Source organism: Lycorma delicatula, chromosome 4 (assembly GCF_047948215.1).
Source record: "Lycorma delicatula isolate Av1 chromosome 4, ASM4794821v1, whole genome shotgun sequence".
NCBI lineage: Eukaryota > Metazoa > Arthropoda > Insecta > Hemiptera > Fulgoridae > Lycorma > Lycorma delicatula.
Genome location: NC_134458.1, coordinates 91,688,286 through 91,709,533, shown reverse-complemented (window position 1 = coordinate 91,709,533; position 21,248 = coordinate 91,688,286). Strand labels below are relative to the sequence as shown.

General features: G+C 29.8%; 2 protein-coding genes across 5 annotated transcripts in view; one reads left to right on the top strand and one right to left on the bottom strand.

The window, feature by feature from the left end:
- The window catches only part of LOC142323643 (trehalase-like), a 431,330-nt gene that overhangs the window by 295,795 nt on the left and 114,287 nt on the right, over nt 1–21,248 (bottom strand). The window lies entirely within an intron of this gene.
- Nucleotides 571–15,730, top strand: LOC142323642 (chromobox protein homolog 3-like). 4 transcript variants are annotated; one of them, XM_075363641.1, is made up of 3 exons: nt 571–709; nt 2,901–3,146; nt 14,468–15,730. In XM_075363641.1, the coding sequence occupies exons 2-3, from the start codon at nt 3,136–3,138 to the stop codon at nt 15,168–15,170; spliced, it is 714 nt and encodes a 237-aa protein (XP_075219756.1). In that variant the 5' UTR covers nt 571–709; nt 2,901–3,135; the 3' UTR covers nt 15,171–15,730. The 4 variants fall into 4 exon arrangements, with proteins under 4 accessions (XP_075219756.1, XP_075219757.1, XP_075219759.1 ...); XM_075363642.1 differs by having other exon boundaries at nt 573–709; nt 2,901–2,963; XM_075363644.1 differs by lacking the exon at nt 2,901–3,146 and having other exon boundaries at nt 577–709.

The following is a 21,248-nucleotide window of genomic DNA, read 5'->3' as shown; positions in this document are numbered from 1 at the left end:
ATAAACTTATCATAATGACTTTTTATTCTAGTAGTATTATTCTTTTATCCTTCAACTTCTATGGCGACGATCTTTCGTTTCCGGTAAACGATATAAATTGAGGAAGTAAATCGGATAAAAGAGAGTTTCGATTCGAATGTACATACATTTTTTCGCTGAACAAATATTTACTTGGTCTGTGAAAATGTACCCCCAAGTGATAGACTGCTTGTAACAGGTCTCTCACCCGAACAAAGCTACGGCCGTACAGTAGCTAATAAATTACGTATACGAATCGTAGAATACTCTCTAGATACAATATTTAAAAAGAAAAATGAAAGTGTAACCGAAAATAAAATTTGGACTAGTTAGAGGATAATACGTTATCTAAGAATATTAAATAAATTACGTAGATAAGTAAACATAAATTTAAAAAAAACAATTATTGTATTTAAAACTAATAGTTACTGCCTCTGTCGCGACTGATACGAATAAAACGATGAAAGACAGAATTATATGAACTGTTGAAAAGGGGGAAAAGAGAGAAATTAAATTACAGCGTTATCGGTAATATAATTTCAGTGCAGAATCATTACAAAACTACTCTCTGTAGTACAAAGTTTTAACGACAGATAGCGTTTCGTATAACGTCATACCACCCGACCGACCTCATTAATACAACAGTGTGTAAAAAGTGCCAGCAGGTTTAGGATTAACTGCGATTCACTATGTAAGTAAATATTTTAACAATACTTTTAATAATATCAAAATTACTGTTTACACAAATCCAGTCGCTGATTAAAAGAATTCTTTTCTTTTGGGGCACTTAAGAAACAATTTTGTTTTACCCGCACTTCTTTTACGTACATTTTAACGAAAAAACCTTATTATTGCTCAGGATTAGATTAAAGGATCTTAACCTAACTTTTTCTCTCATATGTAATACAATTTATCTGAATGAAATTTCTTGTTTTTTTATTACGTATAACCTTTTATGCGTTATTTTGAATTTCAGTTTTTTGGGTGAGAAAAACCCTAGACGAATTACGGAAAATTACCTTTTTAACTGAAATTATGAAACCGTATACAGGTCATACTTAAACTATGGAAACGGATTTCAAAAATGAGACACTAGGTGGTAAAAATAAAAGCGGATGTGCATAGTTATAAAATTATTACTTTATGGTGTTTGAAATGTTATGTTTGAAACACCATATTGAAACAAACTTTTTTTTCAAATAGGATGGTGGGGGGTTACATTTAAATTATGCGATACATAATTTTAATGTAAAATTTTACGAGAAAAACGATGAAAAAATTATTTTCCGATAAACGTCTTCGTTTTTGAGTTAAACGCAATCAAAATTACAAAAACGGAAAAATTGCGGTAGCGATAGAACGAAGCAAAAACTCCGTAATTTTTTTATTTCATATTACCTTCAGAAATACATTGATAACAAACTTTAAACAGTTAATGTTCGAATTAATGTCCCAAACACTATAATTAGAAGCCTTCACAGTAATATACAACATTAATAATATTACACAGTAACTAATAATTTGCAATACTACTACAAAATTTATTTTGTAGCCGACTAATATTATTTACTTTAATTATGACAATATTTAATTTTAAAATTTAGTTAAATGTTTTAGGCCATAAATTATATTTAATGCAATAAATTGTGAAAAAAGATTTGAAATTTAAAAATGTATCACAAATTTAGAAAAGTTAATCCTCTGTAACTTAACAACAGTGGAATTAATATTACGTTACGTCAGTGCAAGTGATTAACTTTTTATATTAGCTTCATATTTCACCATACAAGTACAGTATTTTTGGTTGTCTCTAATCAATTAGGTATTGGAGAATTAAATTTTAGTGGTTCAATCCTTTTTCTAAGTGCAAATTTTATTATTATTATCATCTTGTTTACTCATTTAGTCTCATCATGTAATACACCCTTTAACTAAAACCGATAAAAATAACTGTTGATGATGTACGGGCAGGGTGCTAGAGTAGGGTTTTTAGAAAAGTTACATGTGATTTATTTAATACAGATTTCAAAACAGAAAACCGATAACTAAATCGACTGTGACAAGATTTAGGTTGTCATATTGTAATGATTTTTAAATACCATGATTTAAATTTGTACTATTTTTATCACTATGAATTAAATATCTAGGTCATATTTTGAAATATGACAGTACAACGATTTGAAGAAACCAGTACTGTAAGAAATTGTCTTCGCACCGGAAGACCAAAAACTGCCGCTAATGATACAAAATCAATTGACCTTTTGCAGACGTTTGTTTAGGACCTTCATTCAAAGATTCGGAAAACCGTTACCCAACATGAAATTAGCTATTTTTCAGCCATTTAATTTATATTGTTGTAATCTATTAGTTATTGTGTATTATTATTATTATTTATTGTGAAGGCTGTTATTACTAACGTTTGGGTCATTAATTCCAAAATTAACTGTTTATACTTTGCTACTGGATGTAATTCTGAAGATAATACGAAATAAAACAGTTACTTACACATCGTTTTACCTCGTTTTATTACTACCGCGATTTTTCTCCGTTTTTGCAACTTTGTTTGCTTTTTACTCGAAAACGAAGGCATTTATCGGGAAACAGTTTTCCTCATAGTTTAATTGTAAAAGTTTACATTAAAATCATCTATCACAAGTCCAGTTTCCTATTATTTAAAAAAAAAATTGATTCAATATGGCGGATCCAAGATGGCGGAAGATTTTCAAAAACACACCATAAAATAGTAATTTTATAACTATGTAGATCCGTACTTGTTTTTAATTCCTAGTATCCCTCAGTTTTGAAATATGAAGCCGTTTCTGTACTTTAATATCACTCTATATATATCGTAATAATGTATATTGTTACAATTTATGTTTCAGACCTGGTAGATCTTTACGGAGGACCGGTATAGGCCGTCGTATTGAATTCAACATAAGAAAAAGGTTGTACTACCCCTCCCCAATTATTTTATGCGTATTTATGGCAGAAAATTACTTAGCATTTCGGGAAAATTATTTTTAAATTCTTAAATTGTTACTTTACTTAAAAAAAATAGTAAATAATTGCAAATTATTTGTTTGCTAATTAAAATGATTTAATAGAAATTAATGGAAGATGAAACTGAGGTAATAATATTTGAAATATTGATTATTTATATATGAACACAAATATTTATTGAGTGGGGCAAAAAGTGGCAATATCTTCTAAAATTGCTTGAATCAATAATGTTGCTAGATAATAATATTTAAGCAGGAATGACAATGAACTTGACTTATAAATGTTATTAATACAGTCTTCTATACGTGCAACAATAAATTGTGGGGTAATGACGTTCGACGCACTGCGGTGAGAGGGGGGGGGGGTGAGTTGGATGACGCAGAAAAATTCGAAATAATATCAAACAGAAGATAAAAAAACTTATTAAACTACTTATATAAAAACTGAAATTAAACTGTTCTTAAATAATTCTAAACACTAAATTTGTAGATTTCCTAAACATGGTTTCCACTGATTTATGTTAATAATAAAAAAATAATTAAACATTTTTTAACTACCTTACCAGCAAAAAATATATATGTTCTTAAGAATTTTCGGTTTTTTCAAATCATCATCAGGGACGTTAAAAATATTATAATAAGTCAAAAATTAAAATGAGTACACAGTCACGACCGTTTGAATGTCAACAGTATACTGAATACAACCCACCTGTTTGGTCTAGTGGTGAACGCGTCTTTCTAAATCAGCTGATTTGGAAGTTGTAGCGTTCAAGTCCTTGTAAAGGCATTTACTTTTGAACAGATTTGAATACTAGATCGTGGTTACAGGTGTTCGGTGGTTGGGTTTGAATTAACCACACATCTCAGGAATGATAGAACCGAGACTGCACAAGACTACACTTCATTTACACTCATACATATCATCCTCTGAAGTAATACCTGAACGGTAATTCCCGGAGGCTAAACAGGAAAAAGGTATTAAAAGTAATTCTGGTGAAATAAAATAGAATTAAAGGAAACCATGTTATCAAATATAATATTTTAGTTGTTTATGATTATTTACTCTTTATATTTGTATTTAGGACTTATTTAAATAATTAATCTTCTTTAAAAAATGTTTCTTCATTAATTAAATTTTTATTGTTACTATATATGTGAAATTTTTGTAAGTTATGTGTATTAAAATAATTATAGGGAATATCTCAAAATTTTAATAAAATCATTTGGATTGTATGATTATCTTAGATATGTTTAGTAAAATTAGAATTTTCGGGTTTGTTATTTTTAATACTATTAATGTGTTCTTTTGTGCGCATGGAAAATTTACGGTTGGTCAAACCGATATATATCATATCACAATCTTTACAACTTAGATTATATACACATTCCTTGTTTATTCAATTTAGAATCATTATTATCTAATGTTTTATTATAATTATTATTAATATATTTCATTAATTTATTATTTGTAATATAAACCGGTATTGTTAATTTTTTTGTAAAATTTTTCAATTTTTTGTCATATGGCGTGTATTCATTTTTTTAATATATTTTTTCAGTTTTTTCTGGTAATTTTTCATTGTTTATAGTATTAATTTTATTATTTATTTATTCTTTTATGCAATTTATTTATTGTATTAGTATTATATCCATTATTTATTTATTCTTTTATATAATTTATTTATTGTATTTCTATTATATCCATTTGTATGGGCAATATTTTTAATTATTTCAATTTCTTTATTTAGAGTAACTTTATCATATTTTAAATAATGTATTGCTTATACATTATATAAGAGTGCATTAAAAACAGCCATCATTTGGGACCATGGATGAAATGAATTGTAATTAATTATTGTGTTGTTTGAAGAAAGTTTACTAAATATTTCTAATTTTATTTTATTGTTGTATATTTTTATGTTTAAAAAATTTAAATAATTATTATTTTCTGTTTCCATAGTTAATTTTATGTTAATATCAATTTTATTAAACTTATTTACTACCCGTAACGTATACCGAAAACGATTCATTTTGATCGTTTTCGTTGTACATAATGATGGTATCATCAACATAACGTTTGTATAAAATGTCATGTCGGGTTAAGATTGTTTTTTATAGAAATCTTCTAAAAATTGCGGTTATATTTCTGAAATAATTGCCGATAAAGGTTCATCCATTTCTAAAGCAAATGGTTGTTTGTAAAATTGATTATTAAAAGTGAAAAAACTACATTCGCAACATAATATAATCATATCAATTAATTTTTTTACGTATTGTTTATTTAAATCTATATTGTTTTTTAATGATTGCTGAATATTTAGTTATATATGTATTTGAATACGTTACAAATTTCTAAACGTATGATTTTTGTATTATTATATGTCTAATAAATAAAATACAAATAAATAATTATAAAAATAATAAATAAGTAAATTAATAAATAAATAATTATATGTCTAATAAAAATGCATGCACACACACACACACACACACACACAATAAAGCATTTCTTCTTTATTGTGCGTGTGTGTGTATGCATTTTAACAAAACGACACATGGATATGTTACGTACAGCGGCATTACATAATTAATTTAAATAAAAATTGTGACTCGAGATAAGGAAAGATGAGTGTGTTGATTCACAGGGCAGTAGGCATAAACGCTAATTTATAGAAAGTAAATATCAATGATGACTGTATGCCGTCGCCTGTTCAAGGTCTGTCTGTCATCCCCTAATATGAGTGGCAAGGTAATGAAAATGTAAACAGTTTTGTACTGTTAAATGCGAATTTATCAGTTTCAACTTTGACATGACTAATTTTTATTTTCGTTTATGTAGGGTAATTTGTAACAAAGCGTAGTACAGTATACTGCATACATTATGTGTAGTAGCGGTGGGATAAACGATTCTTTTTCAGGAATCGTTTCTTTCGATTCGATTATCAGAAACGATTTGTAAAAAAGAATCGTTCGTCAGATTCAACGATTATTTTCCTCGCCACCACTACCAGTAGTGTAAACTCTAATGCGCATGCTTTCTTTCTCTTCTTCGCCCATGTTTAGTGGTTCATCTGTGTTCATAATCCTGTTCCGACTCATCTCATGCATACCTACTAAATGTCCTCGATTCTTCCTTTTCAACTCTTATTCGACTCCTTAGACAGATTTATATGAGCCGAATCGTAACCGAGAAAGATTTTCTATCGCCTATCCAATTCATTGTTGAGAATCATAAAGAGAATGGGGTTTTCCGGCAAACCGATTCATCATTCTTTCGTTCAGTATAAAGAATCGAATCGAAGGAACGACTCGTTCACGATTCTTCCCATTACTATTGTATAGTACTGTACAATATACATATTCTTTTTTATATTGTGGGAAAATTTAGTACTGTACTTTATGTATAGTATTAAAAATTCATGGGACCAGGAAAATTTTCCGTTGTAGACAGGATTACGTTAAATCCAGGTTCCGTTAACTCAGGTTTTACTGTATTAGTTTATCAAGACAAATATAATTTTTATTTCATCGTTTCAAATAATTCTCTTTAAGTAATAATTTGTTTTTAAGTAAGGTACTTAAGAGTGACTGCATAAGATTTCTTTAAGATAACTTTTGGAAAACAATAATACAAAAGCCTAACATTAAAATATTTCATTTATGTATTTAAATTCTACACGATTCAAAGACTGGAAATAAAACATTATAGCTTATTTATACGTTAAATTTAGTTTCATCAAGCGTTTCTTATTACTAAGACAAATAAAATCTTATATTTAAGTAGCAGTACTTTTTAGATATTTTGGAAAATTCTACCTTCTTTAGCTAATATCAAACTATCAAAATTAATAATACGTGACATGGGGTCCACAAACAGATTTTTAATGCAAAAATTATTCTAAAGGTCTATTTATGAATTTGATGGAAACATGTTCCGCTCACTCAATCATGTTAAAGAGGTTACCACCGTCTTTTGGTTGTATGTCCGTAGTCGATGGATATCTAGTGTGTTTCGATTTTATATAGGTATTTATTTGCCTTGCGCATATTTTATTTTCATAAGAGATCCATTTTAAATTTAACAAAAAAAAGTTAAAAATTTGAGAAGGGAAAATGTTCCAGTCTTTTAATTCAGACCACTGCCTTTTTGCAGCAATTCCTGGCATAATCTACACAGATTACAAAAGCGTACGGCATAATATTCCTAAAATCCAGAATTTTTAGGAAATCGCATAAACTTAGACGTCTGATGAATACTGTTCAAGGAGGGATGGTGCGAATCGAATTCTCTTGAAGGAAGATAAGACATCCAGGAGTAGGTCTAAGTCGATAGAACCCACGGTTATTATTAAAAAGGAAGGGGCTCACTTATGCTCAACTTCTGCGTGAAGTTAAGGTAGGGACGGGAGAGATTGCACCTGGTGTAGTCATTGCTGCCAGGAAAGACAGAGGCGAGGCATTGGAATTTCGTATCAGAGATGGTGCTGGGGAGGCTCAAGCTCTCACGGAAAAGGTGCAACAGAGTGTACAGGGTGCGTTGATCACTCCTGGGGGCAGGTTAGGTAGGCCTGTTGTAGTCCATATTAGGGGTATGGATGGAGAAACTACGAAGGAGGATGTCTTGCGAACTGTTCAAGAGGCTCTTCCTGATGAGGACAGACACGATTTTCGTGTGTCTTCTGTGCGACCGGCTTATGGCCAGACGCAAAATGCGTCGGTCATATTACCAAGGAAGGCTGCGAATATTCTCTTAGCAAAAGACAGGATATCAACATAGGGTGGTTGTCCTGTAGGGTCGCTCTTAGGGAAGATTTTCCTCGCTATTTTAGATGCTGGAAGTAGGGGCATCTTGCGGGAGGCTATAGGGGATCTGACAGAAGGAATTCCTGCTACAATTGTGGGATGGCTGGGCACTTTAGTAGGGACTGTCGTGAGGCGGCTAAATACGCCAAATGTGGGCAACAAGGGCACAGATTTGGTAGTTCGGATTGTAATCAGGATAAACAACGGTCCACAGAATGGAGATATAATAAATAAATGCGAATAGGAGTGGGCTGGTTCACGACCTGCTGTGGGAGTCTGCTTCTGCAGGGGGCGTGGATTATGACCTGGTTTCGGAGCCAAATGGATTTACGGTAAGAGCTGATGACTGCTGGACGGATCTCAGAGGAGATGCCGCCATCAGGAACCTTTCAGGCAGATTTGCCTATTCAGATTTGAAGAGGGGTGAGGGATATGTTCGCATCAAGGTTGAGGAACGGTTCCTTTACAGTTGTTATGTCTTCCCTAGTTGTACGTGGGATGATTATCTTCAGTTTCTAGACGAACTGAGGGAAGATGTTAGGCGGGCCAATTGCCCTGTGTTAATCTTTGGCGATTTTAATGCGAAGATTGCGGAGGTTGGTGGTGCAGTAACTGATCGCTGAGGTGAAGGTTTGGCAGAATTGACGGCCTCATAAAGACTTAGTAGTCTGAATGATGGAACTCCAACCTTTTGGCGGGGTGGTAAGCGATCTGTTATAGAACACTTGTATGCCTCTGACTCATTGGCGGGATCGTCAGAATTTGAAATTTTAGGTGCTGAACTTGGCAGTGATCATCGGGGGCTGAGTGTCGTGTTGGGAAGTCCCAAGCCCTTGGAGGACCGGCACGATGGCGGATTAATCAGAGTAGTCTTCGGCGGTTTAAAGATAGGTCAATCGATAGGATTTACCAGGTATGTCCGAGGGTTGCGGAGGACTTGGCGTCCTGCAATTAATACAGTGTGCCAGGACACGTTTAAAGCGAATAGACAGCCAAAGAGGCCTGTATACTGGTAGACTGCAGAGATTGGTGAAAAAAGAGCTGTAGTGTGTACGGTTTTTTTGGTCATCCCTTGCCGCAAGGGTTACTCATATCAAAAATTGTTTCAGGCAAAGGTTTTAGGTAATGTTTTGAGGACTAACGACCACTTTAAACCGATTCGATACTATGCCTATTAAGGGAGGTAAGATTTTTTTAGTCTTCGAAACCCCATTTTTTCCACTCTCTGGGCCAATGCTTGATAATATTAAAAAAAATTTACTGAAAGAAGTTTTAGGCCCTTATCCAAAGAATAATAGGAACTTTAAACGAATTCGATATTTTACTTAATGAGATAGTTGTAGCGATATTTTTTTTTCGAAAAAGCCCCCCCCATTTTCACCCCATGGTCCGATTTTGCCCATTAAGGAACTTGACCGAGATTTTGGGTTGTTATATTTTATGTATCAATTTGAAAGTGATTGGCGCAAAATTATGGCAGTTATCGTGTCCACAAGAAAGTGAAAAAAAAAATATATATATATATATATTTACACATACATACACACACTTTTGAACTGATGGTGGTTTTGGTATCTGGGGTTGTGAAACGCGAAGATATGTCGAAATTTTCCGGAAGTCGGATCATGGTACCAATTACAATAGGTAGCTTTCTTATGAAATCTACCTAAAACATAAGATTGACCAAAAATATAATGAAATAAACTATTTTGTAATTTGGGGGGTTTTATCCATTTACAACCCTTAAAACGGGATTATTCATTCGGTTTGAAAAATAGATATTTTAGGTAAAAATAAAAACAATAATTTATTTTTAATTATTAAAGATCTTTTACTGATTTCGAATAAAAGTCCATTTAAAAACATGACCTCGTTTATTAGAGTAAACATCGGGCCTTTAATTATTAAATATAAAGTCATTTTTTTCAAGTCATTTAAATATAAAGGCATGTGTTGATATTAAAATGTAAGCTGCCCTATCCTATTCGTATTGTGTTATAATATAAAATAATAATTAATTTAAACTTGTTTTCATATTATAATTTATTATAAGCGTGTCATTCATTACACGTGTATTACTCGTATTTTTTTATAAATTTTGTTTTTATGAGGCATTTTTAATATTATTACGTTCTATTAAATGAAATGTTTTATCTCTTTAATTTTTAAATAGATAATTTAATTTCTAAGAAGCAAATGTAATAATATGTTTTATTACTTTAAACCGTTTATAATTCTATTTTGTAATATGTTGACATTAGAATATGAACAACAAATATATATATGCAACCTTTTACTTCAGGGTTATTATCTTTTTTCTGTTTAGCCTCCGGAATTACCGTAAGATATTACTTTAGATGAAGAATGAGGATGATATGTATGAATGTAAATGTAGTCTTGTACAGTCTCAGGTCGACCATTCCTGAGATGTGGGGTTAATTGAATCCCAACCGCCAAATAACACTGGTATCCACTATCTAGTATTCTAATCCGTAAAAAAAGTTATTCTTGCCTTTACTAGGATTTGAACCTTAGAACTCTCGGCTTCGAAATCAGCTGATTTGTGATGACGAGTTAACTACTAGACCAACCCGGTAGATTTACCAATTAAGCCTGCTGCTCTTCAAGATCTGCGAAATCGAATTGTTGCAGCAGTGAATTCAATAACCAGGGACCAGTTACCAATAAAAATAATTTGGGACCAATTAAAATAATTAACTGTCATTTATAAATCTCGATTTTTACTTCCTTGTACGAAGTAAAGAAAGTATTGTGATAGCGAAAAATTACTGTTTTCAGATTTCAACTGAAATTTCCATTCGACTATCCATGAATCCATTTTGACTATTTTTGGCGTGACGTCTGTATGTACGTATGTACCTAGCATAACTCAAAAACGATTAGGCGTAGATTGTTGAAATTTTGGATTTAGGACTGTTGTAACATCTAATTGTGCACCTCCCCTTTTGATTGCAATCGACTTGACCAAAACCTCCAAAAAACCCAAAATTCAAAACATTTGGATTTCGAAGTTTTTCTTTACTGCAGTAATACGCCCTCACTGAGAGCTTTTCAACGATATATCATAAGTGGTACTTATTTTCATTGGTTCCAGAATTACAGCCAAATAAATTTTTAATGAAATATTTGGTTCTTCCAGGGGGAAGGTATATCGGTTCGAATCCGACTTCATTTCCTTTTTTTAAATGAAAAGTACGTAAAATTTTATTTCACTAATAATTTCTGATTTGTTTTTCAAATATATATATATATTTTTTTAAAATTATTATTATTGAATTATTATTTATTGTAAAACTTTTTTTACAATCATAGGTTAATAGTTATTAATAAATCAAATACAATTAAATTAGAAAAAAAGTTGAAAAAAGATTTCACCAATGCTAAGGATGGGATAAAAAAATTTCCAACTTAAATTTAAGAAAATCTTCAAATTTACCCAATACGACAGTGGTTGCATGTGGAAAAAAGTTTCACTTGTTAAGCATACGACAAGTCCCATCTTACCAATCCAGCCAGCAACATTTTGGTCACCGCTTGCCGTAAGGGTTGGTTATATCAAAAATTGCTCAGGCAAAAGTTTTAGGTAATGTTTAGAGGACTAACGACCACTTTAAACCGATTCGATACTGTGCCTAATAAGGGAGGTAAGATTTTTTTGTCTTCGAAACCCCATTTTTTCCACCCCCTGAGCCAATGGTTGGTGATATCAAAAAACGTTACTTACATAAGTTTTAGGCCCTTTTCCAAAGAATCGTAGTAACTGTAAACAAATTCGATATTTTACTTAATAAAAAAGTTATAGCAATATTGTTTTTTCGAAAAAGCCAACCCATCTCCACCCCCATGGTCCCATTTTGGCCGTTAACGAACTCGACCGAGATTTTGGGTCAAGTTTTCTTTAGGGAACAATTTGAAAGTGATTAGCGCAAAATTACGGTAGTCATCGTGTCCACAAGAAAGTGATATATATATATATATATATATATATATATACATATATATATATATATATATATATATATATATATATGTATATAAACTTTTGAGCTGATGGTGGTTTGTGGTATGGGAATGTGAAACGCGAAGAAATATCGAAATTTTCCGGAAATCTAATCATAGTACCCATTACAATAGGTAGCTCTCTTATGAAATCTACCTAATAGTTTGTAAACGTCATAGAAACAAAGGAAAATATAGGAATTAATTTATAGCTGATATTAATTTCTTTGGCAAGGTATTAGACAACGATTATCTTATTCTTAAGGCTGATGGTGCCGATTCAGTAAACACTACTAAAAGCGAAATGACAAAGTACTACTTTTACATAATCTACTTTTTTTTAATCTATAAAAAAAAAAAAAATTGATTCAAAGAAATTGTTTAGTTTTTTAGTTTGCTTTGGACAGTTGTGCTATACAACTACACCTTAGAGAACAAAATCACTCAAGACTTTTCAGTCGCCTCTCATTACACTCCTTGCAGGATATAAAAAAAAATTTCTAATAAGTGCTGACCGGCATAGAAGATAGTAAAAGTTTTGTTAGATCAACACAGCTGTAATAATGCTGAATAAAGATATTTAGGTGTATTAACTTCAGCAGCCTTAACTGCTAACTCAGCTGAAGGGATGAATGAAAAAAAAGCACCTGGATAAATTATTTTTGATTTTAAAACGAACAAAAGTTAAACAGAAAACACTGCACCATCCTTTTGGTGTGAAATGCAGCATAAATGGTACAAATGCCCTTTCAGAAAATCCTATCATTTTTTTGTTAGGAATATTTCAATTAATTGTCATATGCAGAGTATATTACTATAACCTAATGTACTCTCCTTTCACTAGTAACACACTCTGCCCGGTGATGTGGGTCACACATAATATGAACTTTAATCCTGTAAAATTTCTTTTAAAAATTTATAAATTACTATATGCATTTTGATACTTTTATGTCTGTCATCAGATAAGGCAGATAAATACAGACATACCATCTAAACACTCTACATATCATTAACTGTGGACACCACTAGCCAGAGATGGTAGGTAACCTCTCTTTCAAGGTTATGGGTGAACAAAACATACTTCCATCGAAATTATAAATAATAGATGTAGACTTTTGAAATAATCTCTGACTTAAACATTGAAATATTTCTTGCTTGTATACAATTTTAAGCAATAAAACATTCATTACAAACACTGAAATTTTCTTATTCATTACCAACGCTGTTAGATAAGAACTCATAATTAGTTTTCTGTTTAGTTCTTCTTTAATTTTATCAAAATTGAGGAAAAAGTAGGAAAATTTAGAACACTAAATAGTTCTTTTAACAGAAACTGAATAATTAAATTTTTGAGAATGTAAGAGTTCATTTTATGAGCTGTCAGAAATAAAACAATTATTTACAGCTACCTTATATTAAAGTTAATAAATATTTAATTAGAAGAATTTGTAAAATTAAGAATACCTGAAAGATGAAGAAATAAATTTTCAAATAAAATAGTCACTTACCTGTAACAAAAAAAATATATGTATAAATAATTATTTATAAAAATCAAAATATTTAGATGATATTATATAAAATTAAAAATATAGTAATAGTATAATTAAAAATAATTTTTGGTTTCTATGACCAGTAAGTATTTTAACATATTTACAAAACTATTTTTGTTAAACATTAAATTTAGGATTTTATTTTGGAATCTACCATTCTTTTTAAATTGAGTACCGCAAATATTTTGTATAAATTTAGCAGCACCTATAGGTACCTATAAATGAAATCGTATTCTTTTTATAAAGCTGAGATAGTGAAAAACACTATTCAAGGTGTTCAGAAAATATTATAAATTAAATTCATTACTACATTCTTTAACTGAAAAATATACCATTGCATACACAAATATTGTATCCACAATGGCAAATACAAATATAAATTAAAAATAGATATTAGTGCAGCAAATGGCTATTGGTAACAAGTATTGTAGCTACTAGCTTACATCACAGAAGTTGAAGTCCCTAATAAAATTTTCATGTATATAACAAATGTACTAATGATCATTTTTGGTTATATTCTTAAAGAAAGCTATGAAAACATAAAGTAAATAAATTTTACAAAACCTAAAATAAATCTTATAAATTTGCCAAATTAAAATAAGTAAATAGATTTTTTTTCTTTTTTTTAAAAACTTTTTCCATTTAAAACATAGAAAAAATTTGTAGAATCTCTATTTAAGAGTACGATTCTTTTTTAATTTATATTATCTAGGCAGTTAAGATATTAACTGCGTAATGTTAACAATTAATATTATTTGTTTTTTCATCAAGCTTTATTGATTTGAAGTAATTATTACTTTAATTGTATAATAATAAGGCGTAATGCTCATTGAGAACTTATTTTAATGATCAATTCTGTAAAAATATATGGTCATTCATCTAAATATGGCATTACAGATGTCTAAATCATGTATTTTGATAAGTTTATTCTTTAACGACTAATAACTGAAAGTCATCAATATGTGTTAAGCCTGACCGATCATTTATATGTTTTCCTATCACAATTATATTTCTATTATTTAACATTCAGAATTGACCTTTTCATTTACATAATAAAATTTATCTGTCTGATTTCAGAAATGAGTGCGATTTTAATCTAGTCATGAGCAGCGATCAAGAGATTTCATCTAGTTCAAATGACGAACAAGAAGATGGCGTATATATCGTCGAGGAAGTTCTTGATCGAAGAATTGTTAACGATAAAGTGGAATATTATTTGAAATGGAAAGGTTATAGTTATGAGGAAAGTACATGGGAGCCTGAAGAGAATGTGACCTGTGATAAACTGATAGCTGACTTTGAGGAAAGAAAAAAAAAAGAAAAATTGCTGGAAAGTTCTAATCGTTCACAACCATACCCTTCTACTTATTCAGACTCAACTATTTCTCTATCCTCTCTTTCATTATCACCTGGTACTTCACAGAACAAGACTGCAATAAATAACAACAGGATACATGATGACGGTAAAGGAAAATCGAAAGATGATGACCATATAAAACACAAACATTGTAATAAAACTAATTCTAAAAAAGAAAACGTTGAACTACATCCAGGGACATCAAAATCAAACCAAGAACATAAAGTTAGAGGGTTTCAAAGAGGTCTTGAAGTAGAAAAGATACTTGGAGCAACTAATGCTGGAGGTGAATTATTATTTTTAATAAAATGGAAGGGAAGTGATGAAGCTGATTTAGTTGAAGCGAAACAAGCTAATATTCGGATTCCACAGACAGTAATAAAATTCTACGAAGAAAGACTGCAGTGGACTTCAGATTCCTAGAAAAAAAACAGAAAACATTTTCTTGGTAATTGTTAATTGTGAAATAATATGTTTTACATGGCCGTTTCATGTCTGGTGAGCGATGTGTTTCTTGAATTAACTGTGTCGTAATGTTTCTCTCCTGATTGCATACCCCTTTGGTTTTGACACTAAATTCCCATTGTGAATTGTCATCAGGTTGATCAAAATACATTGCTAATAATGTAGTTAAAATCATTGTTTTCAATAAAAAAACCTACCAGGGGTGTGGAGAATATTAAAAAAAAATTATTATAGTGTAAAAAGCTGAAAACTGCTACTTTTACATCATTAGCTCTCTTTCAAGCAACAAGGATTATTTTTAAACTTACAACTGCATTATCAAGGTAATACATTTTGACAGTAAAAAATTTTATATAAAGAAATGTAATGCTAAAGTATACTTTTTATTTTGCTTTTTTTACAGTTTTTATTGTGGTGTTTTATTTTATACAGTCAATAATAATAAAAATTAATTATATTTTGTATAAATGTTCAAAAATGTTAATTATTAATAAAATTTGTTCCTTGTAATTTGGTAACACTTATTCTTTTCATTTTCAAATTTTTAGTATATCCCTATTTTCAAGAGTGACTCTTATTTCATGTGGCACATTTAAAACCATTCTAGTTATGACACCTGTCAGACCTATATTTTGATTATTTCAATCTTATGTGCAAAACAGTTATTCTTTTCGATTGTTATCTCAAATTCTTTAAAAAACTGGTAATCGCAAATTTTGTACAAATAAAATATTTTTTATACACAGAGTATATATTATTTAATAAATAAATTTCATAAGAAAAACATTGTAATATCAGTCACTTTTCAAACCGTTAACTTATAATTCAGACATTAACATTATTTTATTAAATCATATTTGAAATTTGTCTTTGTCTCGTTTGCATAGCAATACAGTAAAAACTTATTATTGTTGCTATAGTAACTGATAGAAAACAATCTTAAAGCACAATCTAAAAAACTTTTGTAAAACAAAAAATATTACAATAAAATAGTAATAATAAACAACACTATTCAATTTTTGTTACATCATATATGTAAGCTGGTCAATGCAAAATCAATGTTGATCAGAAATGTGCTATTACTACATCAGTAAAAAATATCTGAACAATCCAAGCAATTGTGGTCACTATCTAGAGAGGGGACCTAGCACTTTTCTCTGGGTGGGATTGTTTATCTTGTGTTCTTTCCCATTTTGAGTACTGTGAGTGAAGGTCTAATTGTACAAAGTTAAGGCTTTGGGACCATTAGATTTAGTGCATCCTTAGTGTGATTTCAACTTCTTTAAGCAAAATCATTTTATGTAAATTTCCTTTAAAGGACAAGACATTTTAAAGTACATTTAAAAAATAAAATTTTTGAAATTCATATCAACATTTTTGAGTCCTTAAAAAAACTAAAAATAAGTACTGTCATGGGCACAAAGAAGCTTTATTTCCAGTTAAATAGTTTGTCATTAAGTTCCAAAAATGTAAAATCCACTAAATTCCAAAAATTTTTAAAGAATTTTTTGATTGTCATATACAAGTAGACAAGTTACCAATCTTTTATTCAAATAGTCTGGTAAAATTGGACTGTAATAGCTAATTAATGTACAACAAAATAAAAACCCTGGTGGTACGTATTTACTTCTTCTGTTTGATATTCCGACTGTATCTTTGCTACTGGTATACTGAAAGGAAACAGTGGAAGTGGTTTTAGCTAAAAATGATAACTTAGGTTTCATGATATTTTTTTTTAAGTATGCGAGATCCTAGTAGTCTGTACATTGAAAATAACAGCATAATGTGGCATGCAAAATAAGATAATGTCACCCACAGAAAAGATAATTTATATATAAAATTTAATACATAATAGATATTTTTAGAAATGTAACAATTTTATTTCACGCCACAACCAAAATTATAATTTATATATAAAATTTAATACATAATACATATTTTTAGAAATGTAACAATTTTATAATCCCAATGCTCTTACAGCATTCTACACAGATGTACCTGAATGTAAACTTTCAAATCTCTAGATCGAGCTGTCCAGTTACAATTTCAAAACTGCACAGACAAATAGATTTAAGAGTTTGTAAGAATCATAATGAAATATATATATATATGTACGTATAAAACACACACACCAGGAAAGTCAAAAAATAATGTTCCTTATTCTTTTTTGTAATTTATTTTACTGAATTATTTACATCTTTAAATAAGATATACCACCATAATTTTAATTTACGAAGTTGTCCTTTCGATTGATAGGCTAGTCTAAATGATAAATACATGAGTCAAAATGACATATTTTCACACTTCATTTTGACAACATTATATAACTGGAATTAGTTGCCATTAAACTGTCTTTTCATCACTGGAAAGTGATGGAGATTTGAAGTTGCTTTACAGTAAAGAAGAATTAAAATTGTCATCCAAAAAAACTAGTTTTTTTGGGGTAAAAATAGAGAGTATATAGTACTTATTGTTGAAATGCCTATATTATGTGCAAAATTTAGTAAATAGCACTATGACAATACTCTATTTTATGCCTGCTGTTGCCAAAATTAACTCTTATTCTCTTTTTCACTCTCACAAAAAAGTGATGGACTAAATTTATGAAATATGTCAGGTTCTGAAATCGGATGTAATGCATATGTATGTTAGCAAAAAGAGTATCTGGCCGCTCCAAAGTAGTTAGTTAACAAATCATCCCTTTCACCATGTTATACACTACACTCGTCCAAGTATAATTCAGCATTATGACAATACATCTGGCAACACTGCTATCCACAAGACTGTTTTTTTTAAGTTTTGTAAATACAGAAGAAAAGCTAAGACTGAGCTTAATTAATTGTTCTACTTTAATAGTCATGTTCTAGAATTACATGTCGGCTAAGAATCATCAATATGTAGTTTGCAGTGGCAGCAATTAAATAAGGACTAAATATTTTAAACAATTTTTTATAGCATGATCATCTTCAGAAATAATTATAAATGTTAAAAAACATAAAATTTTAAAACATTTTGTATAAAATTAATGTGAAAATTAAAAACTGTTTTTCAATATGGTCCAGTAAAAAATGCCATTATTATTCAAATCAGTATAATAGTACAGACTACAAAAACTTATAGCTAAACAATTTATCTCTTAGTTCATAAATTTACATTCATTTTTGTAACTGAATGTATAAAACTTTTAGGTGTTCCAAGCCATTATTTTTACTTTTAAAATTTATAAATCTATCAAAGATAAGCTTGTAATGAATAAAGTATTTTGCCTCACTGGATAGGGATATATTAATACTACTATTTTTAAAAGTATTTAAATGTAAATTAAAATTGCTTTTAAAAGAACCATTTGTCATGATAATTTCTATGTGGTACATCATTCCAAAATAATTTAATAAATGCATCATTTGTCATATTTACTTTTAGAATTCATAAAACACATTTAATTTTTTATTTAGTTGCATGGTTTAAACACTAAAGGTACATTATTTATATATATATAATTTTCTTCATTTTGAAATTACAATATTTATAATACAAATCTTTTCTAAGGGATGTTAAAAAGTAATTATATATACTAAGTTGTTCAACATTAAATTTGTCACTGTTTACATAGTTTTTAATATAACTTTTTATATACATTATTTGAGGCAATTTTTCATATACAGTCTAATTCCTTATTTAATTGTTGTAAATCATCTTATGCATGGGTACTTGTACCTTGTATCATATAAGAATAAAAATATTTTTTAATTTATTGAAAGGATAACAAACACACAGGAAAAGAAGTAGACAGAAATGTAAACATCTATCTTGTTTTTGGTCAAAACCACAATCGATTAATTTACTAATTAATTAATTCATTCATTAATTAATTGATTAATTCACTATTAATGAAGATGAGAACAATTACAGGTAGGTAGACAGAGCAGTCATCCAAGAACTTGTAATCTAGTCTGAAAACATAATAACACTAGAGTACACGGTAAAACTCCCAAACCAAAAGTGCAGTGGCAAGAAACTGATAGCACTGGATAAATATAAATAAGAAGCATCAGTGAATAAAAAAAAAACAAAAAACATGTAAATTTACACATGTGCACGTTTACAAACGAGATTCAACTATAAATAGAGATTTTAATATACTGCTCTTAAAAAAGATTACAAGGTAGATATAATTCATTTGAAAAAACATGCAAGTCTGAATTAATCTGTGCTCTTTCTCTCCTGTTAATCACAGCAAACTGAGCAAGAGGTAAATAGAAATGTTGCACAGTAATAGGGAGCAGTCATGTTTTTTGTATTCTTATTTTTATAAATTGTTGACTGGTAATTTTAAAGTCTATGATAAATTTGATACTAAGTTATTCAGAAAATCTTTTTCAGTGGTTTTATAATATTATTTGCTGTTTAGTTTCTTGTTTGGGGGGGGGGGGGTGAACTCTGAAAAACTAGTAAATCTGGGAGTCTTCTTTTTACCTTCAGCATAATCTATTAAGTTAGCTAATTATTTTCTTGCCAAGAATGTGGGTGTCACTGTCTCAATCTTACCTCTTTTAAGGGCATGCAAGTCTGACAACCAGAACACCAAGATAATATGAACAATTCTATTTCTGAAAGTCTACTTTTGTACATGGTGGAATATGGGATTACATAATATAACTGAATGTGGGCAATTGAAATTTTTTAAATTACTATTACTTCTGCTAAGGAATATACTGGATATATACATCAGGAATCAAGACTGACAGAATCCATATGTATAAAATCTGTATGAAATTATTATGATGGTGAATAGTCCTGCTCGCTAAGCCTGATGATTTTCGCTAAGAAATCTTATTTAATGTTTAAGGGATCTAAGTGAAGACTTAGAGAAGCATTTTAGTTGGGTTTTTTGGATTCAGTTAGTTGTCTTTTATTGGGCCTGATGATATTTGGCTTTCACAATGGCTACCGATAGTGCAAAGGATTTTTCAGTCCTTGTTGGTCTCATTTAAAAATAATTTGGTTAGTAAAACATTTTACTGAAAAGTAAGTAAAGTGAAGTTTATAGGCATCTCAGTAGTCTTTATTTTGGGGGAGTTAAAATTTTCCAAAAATGGTTTTTGCAGGCTCTTTTCTTTGGGTGAGCCTGATTATATTTTTCCTGATAAAATATTTTACCAGATAAGTTGAGTTGCTTTATCATTTTTAGGGGTAAACTTATTAATAAATACTTGCTGTTGGAAACAATACTGATGATACATTAGTTAAAATCTTTAATGTTACAGTTAGGTCATTTGACTAAATTATATGATACTTTTGTTTTCTATTCACATATACTTAAACTGAAAAGGATTTGATTTTAGGTTAATTGTTGAAATTGTATGAGTGTGTATGCCCCACTTTAAGGATTTTTATAGCTCTGCTTTTTGGTTTAAATTTAGAAGGGTGCTAAATAAGTTATTTTTTTTATAAAAATAAAAGATAAGAAAAAAAAGATCTTATATTCTGTGATTATTTGGGTAAATAAAGAAGCTATGTTATATATACACACACACACACACACACACACACACACACACACACACACACACACACACATATACAATATTTTACATATAAAAAAATATATATATTAAAAGTCGGTTTTGGGATGGCTGTTTCTGTCAAGACTGTATGAGTGGTATAATTCATTCAGAAACAGCCAAGGAAGAGCTGAGAATGAACCACATGCTTGTTGGCCAAGAACCTCTATCAATCAAGACAAAATAAAATTAAATTTAAGAATTTATTAGAGAAAATCAATAAATTACTATTAGGAAACTCAATGAAAAACTAGAAATAAGCACTAACAGTATTAAAACAATACCGTATAGAAATTGTACTCAACAATAGTACTGAGACAATCAGCATTTCTGATGTTAACTTAAAACAGTAATGAAAGTGTTCAGCAACAGTCACTCATTTGAACATGCCAATAATTTTAGAAGGCCGGCCTAAAAAGGGAAGAAAACAAAAATCTCTTTTCAAAACAAAAAATTTGTTAATCAAAATTAA